The sequence below is a fragment of the Opisthocomus hoazin genome, chromosome 7 (assembly GCF_030867145.1).
Source record: "Opisthocomus hoazin isolate bOpiHoa1 chromosome 7, bOpiHoa1.hap1, whole genome shotgun sequence".
NCBI classification, from domain to species: Eukaryota; Metazoa; Chordata; class Aves; order Opisthocomiformes; family Opisthocomidae; genus Opisthocomus; species Opisthocomus hoazin.
In genome coordinates, this window is record NC_134420.1 from 18,894,507 (window position 1) to 18,905,155 (window position 10,649).

The 10,649-nt window shown below is 50.3% G+C and overlaps 1 protein-coding gene across 1 annotated transcript in view; it reads left to right on the top strand.

The window, feature by feature from the left end:
- Window positions 1-4,480, top strand: part of CD81 (CD81 molecule) — a 36,647-nt gene extending 32,167 nt beyond the window's left edge. The window contains exon 8 of the mRNA XM_075427605.1: window positions 172-4,480. Coding sequence (XP_075283720.1) covers window positions 172-234 — 63 coding nt within the window. The 3' untranslated portion in view covers window positions 235-4,480. The remainder of the gene's footprint in view (window positions 1-171) is intronic.
- The last annotated feature ends 6,169 nt before the right edge of the window (window positions 4,481-10,649 follow it).

Genomic DNA, 10,649 nt, shown 5'->3' on the forward strand with positions numbered 1-10,649 from the left:
ATCTTGTCTCGAATTGGCCAACTACTGGTCAAAACAGCAGCGAAGACGCAGCATCTCTGCCCTTATCTCTGGCGTGAGAGTGTTTATGTGGAGTGGGGGACCTCGGGACAGGGCAGAGCTCCTGCATCGTACTGGTTGGTCCCTCACTGATGCCTCTGTGTCTCCTGACAGATCTTTGAAATGATCCTGAGCATGGTGCTGTGCTGTGGCATAAGGAACAGCTCCGTCTACTGAGCCGTGAGACCCGGGGAGGGGAAGGGGGGAGCAGGGAGGACGGCGTTAGAGGGGACCCCAAGTGCCACCAAGTGACCAGGAGACATTTCATCAAAAGACAAAGAAAACTATGTATATAAATACTTCCAATATTACCATTCAGTACTTATCATTTTTATTTTGAAGTACTTTTTTTTTTTTTTTTTAAATAAATAAAACTTTCCCGTATCCTTGTGGCTGAGTTAGTTACACATCAGTTTTGTGTGATGGGGAAAGCTGCTGTAGCAGGAGATTGAGTCCTTCCTTCCCCCTTCCCCACCCCCTATAACTCTGAAATAATGTTGGTGGAAGATGTACAGAGGAGAAGGCTGCAGCCTGTTACCAGAAAACTTTGCCTTGGTTTTTACTCTCTTTTTCAACACTGACTTTTTTTATATACGTAATTGGATGCTGAAGCAGGATTTAGCATTTTTGTTCGTTTGTACTCATCTGTTCCTACCACCACCCCAACTCCCCGGCGTTTCCAAGCTGTCTGTAGGGAAGCCTGGCTGGCTGCCCAAAGCCTGGGAGAGAGGAGAGGAGAGGAAACAGCCCCCGGCGCCTGGGTGCGATGTGGCCGAGGGAAACGCAGGCGCGTCGTTCCTCTCCGGCCCGTTCGCATCGCTAGGTCAGTCCTTAACAGAAGTCGTGCTTAAATTTTTTTTTACTCTCTGAAGAGTAGGGATGTTTTTGGCTTTTTGTTTTTGTGGGTTTTTTTCTTGGGGCTATGACTTTGTAAATTGTCTGATTTCCATTGACTCGTTACATTAAAGGGTCAGCGCCTGGGGGTGAATTTTAGTCCCAGTTACTCAGATATAACAAACTGAACATTAAGTCACTTTTTTAATCTTCTTCAATGTTTCTTTATAGACATACGTTTTTGGGAGAGTCTAGTTCTGTACTAAGTTTCCGCTGTTAAGCTAACGCTTGCCTACAAATGATATTGGAAAAAAGAAGAAAACTTTTAAAAAAACTTTTAAAAAAGGTCTCTAACCTTAGAAATCCTGCATTTATGTATTGCAGGATGAGGCTTGGGGGTTCCCAGCCATATGCATACATGTTTAAAATTTCATCTTTGCATCGCTCTCTTGTTCAGTGAAATTTTCCTTACTTATAGCATGTTGTCGCACACTGTAACATTGCTGGGAAATTGTCATAACCTGATTTTTTGGGGAAAAAAAAAAGGTTTATTTTTAAGACCTTCCACTTCCAGTTACATCAACAGCAGGAGATGAGCGTATCAAAGCAAGGCAATTCAGGATTTCAGATCACCGCAGTTGAAACACTTTCTCGTGACCTGTTAAGCTTTGATTACCAATTCAGTGTATGTTGCTTCTGTTGTACGCCACTCCGTTACCGTGTAGACAGAAGGGGAGAGTGACCCAGGAACTATGTAATAAAATCAGAGTGTCTCTAAAAAGATGATCTATATGTATAGTTCTATAGATATATATTTTTGAGCAGAGCCTTTTCCTTAGCCGTACGGGCACTTGAGCTGGAAATGATAGTATCTCTCGGCTCTTTGCCACCTCGAAGCAGGTAAGGGAAGGAGTTGAAACTAGTGATCGCCTTCCCCACTCCAGGAATATTTCCGTTTCTTAAGGTATTTCACTCTCCCCCTTCGTTGCAATGAAGAGCTTCAGATCGGACAGGGAGGGAGACCCGTGGTCATTTTAAACTAGTACGTTGTCCACTGCACGTGGCTGCCATGGCCTTTGGCACTACAGGATAGGAAATTCCTGCACTGGGGCAAACTGATCCATTCGGAGGCTTTTCCCCCCCCCCACTATCCCCTTTCCTCTTCCTGCCTTTTAGTATATAGGGCCTTTAAAAAGTATATAGGTAAATATATATATATATATATATATCAAGTTGTGCTGGGTAAGAGGAGGAAGTGCTTCAGCAGAACTTCAGATTGAGGGGTTGGACAAAAAAAGATTCAGCCTTAGAAATAGCCTTAAAGCAACACTGCCCTGAATGTCCACGTTGTGCACATCTAGAATGACGCGGTTTTGCAGTAGGTAACCCCTTCCCCTGCTCCCCAGCGTAGCTCCTTCAGGTCACCTACTCTGTTACATGGCTATATGTATATGCATCAGCCAAGCATGTGTGTTTACATATATGTGCATCGGGATTGCTAGCATACAGAATGGATGTGTAACTTGCCGCCTTTTTTGTTGACTGTTGATAAATGTGTATAAATATGCCATTAAGCATTTCAATTCTGTTTTCTTTCCTTATACCGTATTTTTGATACTGTTCAGTATTCAGTTGATGCTGTGTATGTAGCTGCAGCTCTGTTTGAAGATGGACTGGGTCTTGATGCAGGTCAGGTGTGTCCTTGGACATTGTAAGCTTTACGAGTCTGGGTTGCCCCAGGCAGGAGCAATTGGGAGAAAGTGGTACTTGGAGAAGGAGTCTGAGAGCTGTGGGAGGAAGAAGAGCAGGCCGTTTACTCAGACCATGTCCCGCACGGGCTGCAGTTTGCTCTCTGGCTCATTTCAGAGGTGGCTTGTCACTGTGGGGAGCTCCAGGCGCAGCTCCCTGGGCCACCTCCTGTCCCTGCAGCTGCTGCGGGAAAGGTGCTTCGGGAGGGGAACAGCCAGCGGCTGGGCAGGCCGTGGGGGGGGGCGGAAGGAGTTTTGCAGGGAGAGGGTAACGCTTTCTTTAGAGATACTAGCTAAGAGCCCCCATGTTTGATGGAATGGTCATCAGCTGTAGCAGTAGGGGTCAGCCCCAGGAGAAGAGGGACAGAGAGGAACCGTCATGCTGAAGAACAATGAAGCAGCTGAGAAACCCTCACAGAAGAAACAACCCACTGGGATCTCCTCTAGTCCAGCCTCTTGTGAAGCTGGACCTGAGTTAAAACAAACTAAAGAGGGAGCTGTGAAGGGCTGAGGGGACTTGTCCTTTCGCAAGCACTCAGGATCCAAAAGCAACAGGGCTCTTCTGCCAGCTGGTCGGTCCCAAAGCTGGCTGAGGTGAAGGGAGAAAAAACCACTAGGTAGCACCCCTGCCCTGACTCAGACCCTCTCCTGCATACCTGTGCATTTGTGTGTGTGAGGTGGGGCCCCGTCCTGCTCCCCTCCAAACCCCCAAAAAGGAAACACAGGGTGAAACTGTGGGCTGTAAATACAAACCCCTCCCTCTCCAGGGAAGCGTCCTGCTGGAGATAGTGACAGCTGAGAAAATGGCTGAGCTGAGGAGGGGAGAGGCTGGTGGGGAAGAGGAGAGCCAGCTGTCCAGGTCTAAGTTCAAAGACCACATTGAAAGGTCAAACAGAGCTGCTGACAGCTTAACTGAATGCTTGGGATTTTTTCATACTGTGGAGCATGCCACGAATCAGTGTGTTTAACTTCTTTCTGCCTTCTTTTTTTTTTTTTTAAGAAATGAAAGAAAAATCAATTTAATAAACATTTCTCATAGTGTGCATAGTGTGATGAACCGCTGCAGTTTTACAACCAGTTAACCTGAACACCAGGATGCTTTGTGAACTAGGCTTAAACAGCGTGGAGTTTTCCAGCCTCTGGGAGGGGGCCTGCAGGCAGGCTGGGGACGCGTCCAGGATGGTGCTGAGGGGAGGCAAAAAGCTTGCTTGGCGGCAGCGGTGGCTGCTCCAGTTGTGCCCCCCCTCAAGGGAAGGGGGGCACAGCTGTGGGGGAGCTAATGTGGATCGCAAAATAGGGTGACTGTGCTGAAATTCAGGGGGGCTGCGGTGGCAGTACTGTGCACGCTCAAGGGGCTAAAGTGACCGAAAATGGCCCAAAATGCCCTCTGCTGCCATCTGGCCAGGGGCTGGGCTGATTTTTGTGGGTGGTCTGGTAATGCCACTGCTGCTGCCACCGCCTGCCCCTCCGCACCATCGGGGAGAGCCTGGCTGGGGGCGAGGGGGAGGCCCAGCGCTGTGATCCCACAACTGCCTGCCTTCCTCTGCCCTGCCTCGGACTTCTCGCGGCACCTGAAGCAGGAACGTCCCGTGGTGGCTGCCAGCTGCGTCGCCCATGCCGGTACGGAGAGGGAGGGAATGCCAGGCAATGGAGAGCCGTGTTCAGCTGCCGCAAAGAAAGGCAAGCCCTGCTCCCGGTGGCTGCGCCTGTGCTACGAAATCATGCCCATCTGTTGTTCTTTCACTTGTTTACCTGAATGTTAATGGAGTCAGACATGATGACTTCTGGAAAGAAAAAAAAAGTTATATTTAAAAACAATAAAAAAAAGAAACAAAGCAAAACCCCTTGTTAGTGGATTTTTAATGAAGCGTTGTCAGATCTTGTTTCTTTCCATCGCGTACAGATTTCTGCCACGTCTTCCAAGGGAACAGGCTTGTCTCGTTCGTGTATTCCAGCAGAATTTGGGCGGCAGGGAAGGCAGTCCTCAGCTGACCCTCGAGGTGGTTTCCCATGAATGTGATGCTCTTTGCTTCATGCCTTAAAACATTTGGATTGTGGCGCTGTGTTGTTGCTCCAGATGGGGATGAAATTATTCCTGCCTCTGGAGCTAGGATTAAGCTGATGTGTCTCGCTGTCAGACTCAGGCTGGTGTTCAGCGGGGGGAGAAACGGTAGTGGAAACAAACTGGCAAAGCACAGCGCGTATTCGGCGTCCAGGGCGTGTGCCTCGGGACCTCGGCCTGGAATCTCCGCTGGGATCTTAAACCTTCCCTGGCTCAACGCAGTCCCCACCGTTCACACCTCGGGGCTGAGTATTAACTCTGACGCGCTCGGAAGAGATGAGCTGTACGTGATGCCGGAGCTGAGGTGCTGGGAGAGGACTGGGCAGAACAAGGTGCTTTAAAGTGCTGTTAAGCGAAGACAGGGGTTATTCTTGGAAAACAGCAGTCCCGTCGTGTAGGAGCACTGACAAACCACTCTGAGGGGAAGGGGTGGGTGGAACGCTGGCAGCCCGCTTGTCCTCGTATTGCACTGACAACCCTGGCTTACACTTCCCTGAAACATTTTTCTCCAGAGGTTTGAAGGACTTGGAAAGTCATCAGAGACCTTACTGTGGACTTCCGACTGCTAGAAATATGACTGTGGAATCTTTTTTTTGTGAAACAAGAATTTTCACAAAAATACAAGCATGAATTTTTCTAAGTTACACCAAGTGGGGATTTTTTCCAGTGGAATTCTTTTTCTCCCCCCTCCCAAACTTTTAAAAAAAAAAAAAAAATTGGACTGTTTCTAACGGGAAGTTTTAGAGCTATTTTTTGCTTTGGTGAGCTCTATTTCGTAAGCCTCTTCTGGGCTCTTTATAAGTAGCAGTGCGCCTAATTGATTCCTACTAAGACAGCTGCAACTAATACATACAAATTGCTTATGTCCATTCCCTAATAAGAGATTTTCTAAGCTCTAACAAACACTTGCAATATTCCCACAGGAGGGAAGAAAACCAGCCAGCTCTCCCATGCAAGAGCTGTTTCTGGCAGCGGTTTTTGTAGAGAAAAGCACCTTTGCTGCGGGCTCCTGGCGTCACCCTCCCTCTGCCTGCCAGCTCCGCTTGCCAGGCTCGGCGATGAAGGACATGTCAGATAGTGACTGCGCTCCCATTCCTGCTCCGACCTGCCGCTTCCTTTGCTGGGCATGGCAGCGTGGCCCGGCCAGTTAGGGGAGAGGAGGGAGTTTCAGCTCCAGGGCAAGCTGCTGACAACAGAGCACACTGTTCTGAAAAAAAAGGTGAATATTTCAACATCCTCATTTACTGGCAGGGCCATGGTAGGGCTGGGAAGCTGTGGCTGCGCCAGAGAGGAGGCGAGATAGGAAATACCAGTGAGGGAACATCTGCCATCAGTGGGTGCCAAAGGGGAGAGGGAAACAATTTAACTACCTGACCAGCTCTTGATTTAGTGATAAAGACACAGGCTAGAGACCCCAAATCCCACATGTACCGCGCTGTGCAGATGAACTAGAGGCACGGTGCTGATCTGTGTGGTGTTGTCTGACCAGTCCTCTCAGTTTCAGTGTGGGGAGCACGAGATTACCCAGCACGGGACATAGCAGGAGGACCTTAGCAGGAGGGCACAGAAGCACTGTTCGGTGCGAGCTCTTGAGCCAGCCTCTGGCAGCTTGTCTGACGCAGGCTGCCTGACACTTTCACTTCAGAGCCCGGGGACCTGGAGCAAACAGAAAACACCTCTCAGCCGCTAAAACTGCTGCATAACTGAAACCCACATTGCTTTCACACTTGCAGATACATCAGAGGGTACATAACCTTTGTGGATTGCCTGGCATTTCTCACTGGGTTTAGATGACCCAGCAAAAGTGCCAGTGGTTGCAAGTAACATTTCTAATTAAGCACACCTTCTCCTTTCGAGAAAAAAAAAAAAAAAAAGGTTTTTCTTGGCCCTGCTTTGCTAGGGCATTCCCTCATGTTGGAACAGAGCTTTGCAGAGTACCGAAGAGCTGCTGGTGTTAGGCCAGGCAAGACGGCACACACACAACACCTTGCCTGCTGGCTGCGAGTAAACTGGTAGGATTTCCTCTGGCAAGGGGTAGTGGTGTTAAATGCAAAGCCCTGCGTTGGCTACAAAGTTGTGTTGGTTAACAAAGCTCCTACAGGTCATGTTCTAACAAGAAGTCTGGAGAGTTTTAGGGTTTTGTGGCTTTTGGTTTTTTGCCTTAATGTTAACTTCAAGCCCTCAGCTGGTTCCAACAACACTTTTCAGCCCTTCGCTACTGCTGTTAGTATCAGGCACACTGAGGCCAATGACAGGAAACGAAAAAAAAGCAGCAAGAAATAAGAGAAGGGTTTTTTTAGTACAAATCTTCTGTAGCTAAATAGAAATTAACAGAGACCCTCAATTGTTTTTGTTTCTTTTTAAAATTTCAAGTAATTGCAGAGAGTATTAATTTTGCTGTTAAACAACTTCAGTTTCCTCCCACACATGCAGTGTCTCTAACAGAAAAAGCACTGCGGGTTCTGCCTGCAGGTCCTCTCCAGGCCAGCAACAACACTGTCATTGTGAAGAATCAAGTTGATAAAGACCTTCATAGCCTGCCTGCATTACAACTCGCTCCACAGGAACTAATTTTATGTAGTTACCTTAGGGGGAAAAGGCACCAACATGGGTAAATAGCACTGGAATAAATCAAACCTGCTTGCAGGGGAGCCAGGACCATACGGCAGTGCAAAGTAAAACAGGTAAGCAGAGCTCAGTGCAGAGCAGAGGCGGTGTCAAGCACTGAATCCTGGAAACTCACCCCACGGGCGATTTCAAGGCCATTTGTAGGCTTTCCATCCTGCGAATCAGGGAGGGTAACTCGAGTTATTTCCTTCAGCCTGTACCCATTCTGGCTGGGTGTGACTGCCTCCTCCCAGCAGAGAAGGATGCGGTGGTCACCACTGTGCTTTTGCTTTTTGCCTGCAGGAAAACACCCCTTTCCCTCCCCGCCTCCCCTCAGGCGCTCCAGCATCAGCTGCCTGTGGCCGTACCAGACTAACTTCCATACTCCTTCCGGATGCAGGAGACGCCGAAAATGCATCCGACTGCCCTGCCCAGCTTGCAGGATCTGGGTGGCTGCTAGGGAATTTGCTGCTGCTTTCCTATAGCTGCGAGGAGAGGGGCCAGGCGCCTACCCAGGCTCTGAGCGCAGCAGCAGCCTGCTAGTGAGCAGCAGAAACAGTTACCGAATGGGGGCCAAACGACAGATTTATTTGCCAGAAAGGAGCACGAGGCACCCAGTAACAGGGCTGAGACTGGTTTGCATTTGCACGCACCACCCCCCACACACGGGGACGCGCTGGCTTCCTGCAGACGCGTGGGGCCATCTCTGCAGAGGAGCCAGCCCCTGGGAGCCTGCGTGCTTGGATGGTGTCCTGCGCTGCAGCTCAGATCCGCCTTCCAGCCCCCACCCCTCTTCAAGCCACCTTAGTTCACACTGGCGAGGGGAAAACGCTTTACCATCTGTTCGTCTTCAGAGTCTGACTCATTATTTTTATTTCAGCTGTCGCCAAGCAATAGCGAAAATCGCAACACACCAGCATATCCACTGCTGCAAGCTCTATTGTCCTCAGCCACCAGAGAAAAAGCAGCTCGTCCCTGGTTTTACAATAGTAAATCTCCCGCAAAAAGACAGGAAGGAGAAAACGGGTACAGTCAGCTTCTGAAGGTGACCTTGGTCATCAACCTACACCGCATCCAAGCAAAAAACATCTGCAAATGGAGGAATGAGGCTTGTCTCTGAAGGCACCCACACCCACAGGTGGTGGAAACGGTGGAGGTGGTGTAGCCCTATTCTGCCCCTCTGAGCCCCTAACCTACCATTCAAACCAAAAGAGCATCGTAGTTCGCACCAGCCCATGGCATACCCCACTTCTCTCCAGCCTTGCAACACGAGGGCATGCCACCGCTCCCGCCACACGTTGTTGCCTGCTCTTTACTGCCCTCGGAGGCTGGCTCCTGGTGTGTCCCCTGCACCCTCGGCAGTGTTACACAGCACTGGCAGCCTTCACTCGAGGTTCAATCTTGGCTCCCTTTGCCTGTTTACTACCCGCCTCCTACCCATTCCTGCTCACCTACCAGAGGAATCCTGTTTTCCTCTCTTTCTCCCTCCAGCCAGGAACCCATTTGAATGCCTGCGACTGTACTACCATATGTGTATACATTAAAAAAAATGGGATCACCAAACAGGGAAGCACCCCTAGCACTGCTGTTTTAAAACTACAGCAAGACTCCAGACAGACAGAAGACATTTTGCGCTAGCCTCGTCATTGCTGCCAAATGTATTCCAAATGCAGCCCTCATCTCATAAATTACCATAGTTAGCATCACTCCAGCAGGCGAAAATATATATTTAAAAACTGACAATGCCAATGAAGTGGCTGCAGTTTGTATTAGTGGTGACTCACAGTGAGGCCCTGCTTGATGGGATCCAGTGAAGGCTCCTCAGCCTTGGCCACAGCCGTCCCTCTAGCACACCCACCAGCAAAGCAACCGGTGATATCACAGGGTTGGGATGCCATCGGGGGGGGGGGGAGGAAAGGAAGTGCCGCTAAAATCAAGCAAAGTGGGGCTACATGGTAATTTCTTTTGTTGCAAAATGATGGCGCAGACAAGCTTTGCTTATACTCAAGGCCTATCGCAAATCCTGCAGAGCAGGATGAGCTGAAGAGGTAAAGGCATGACCGTTAGAGGCTCAGCCCCTTTGTGGGCATTAATTTAATTTAGCGATGAAGCCCCAAGGCCATGCAAGGCAGTAAGCGAGCCCGAGAGGGGACAGGGGTGGTGACGAGCCCTGCAAGCTGCTGGGCCACGTGCTGGCACAGCAACCCTTCCCTCTCCTTTTTGCCTTACCACAGAATCATAGAACATAGACATCTTCAGCTAGAGCAGGTTGCTCAGAGCCCCGTCCAGCCTGACCTTGAATGTGTTCAGGGATGGGGCATCTCCCATCTCTCTGGGCAACCTGTGCCAGTGTGTCACCACCCTCACTGTAAAAAATTTCTTCTTAATATCCAGTCTAAACCTACCTTCCCTTAGTTTAAAACCATTACTCCTTAAAGCCTTAACATAGGGTAAACAAGCTACATCTTGATGCCACTTGGGAAATGTATTTCCACTGAAAATTTAAACTTTTTGCTGAAAGAAGGTGGAAAAAAAAAATAGGGCATCTTTGGCCAATGCCAATAAAACACTTTCAGACAGAATTCCACTTCTCGGCACACACACAACAAATGTTCTGGGACAGAAAGCAGAAACTTTTTTTTTTTTTGATGGACACTAGCTTTATGTCCCAAGTGACTTAGGGATTTCTGGTCAGAAAATAGTTACACACAAATTAAAATAAATAAAAGAACAAAACAAAAAAAGGTCATCCCTTTTAAGTCCTTAAGTTTCCACTGTGGCCAAACCCTGCCTTTCTGATGAGAAAAAATGCTCCGCTTGACGTGCTTTCTCCAGACTGCTTAGGGCGCAGCGCCGCGCCCGCCTGGCCGGCCCCTCCGGGCAGCCCGCGGAGCGGCCCCGCGCCTCGGCCCCCGCTGCCGGCCGCCAGCACCGCGGGCTCTCCGGGCCGCGCCGCCTGGCCCTGAGCTTGGCCCCGCGCAGGCCGCAACGCCAGCGCCCCCCCATCTCCTCACAGGCTGCAAAATGGCGGGCGAGCGGCCGGCGCGGCGCACCCTGGGAGCCGCAGTCCCCCCCGTCGCGGCGGAGGGGAGAGCCCGGCCCCGTTTGGCGGCGGGCCCGTGACATTTTGCTCGCGCGCCGGCTCTCAAAATGTCTCCCGCCAGTGAAGGGCGGGCGACGACAACCCCAGAACGCAACGCAGAGAAGCGGTGCGGGGAGCGGGCAGCGCCCTCCCGCTTCCCGCCCCTTCCGCGTCGCTCTGCCTGCCGGGAGCTGTAGTCTTCCCGCCGGGCGCTGCCGCCCCGCGGAGGCCGGTAGGGACTCGGTGTCCCAGCGCGCCC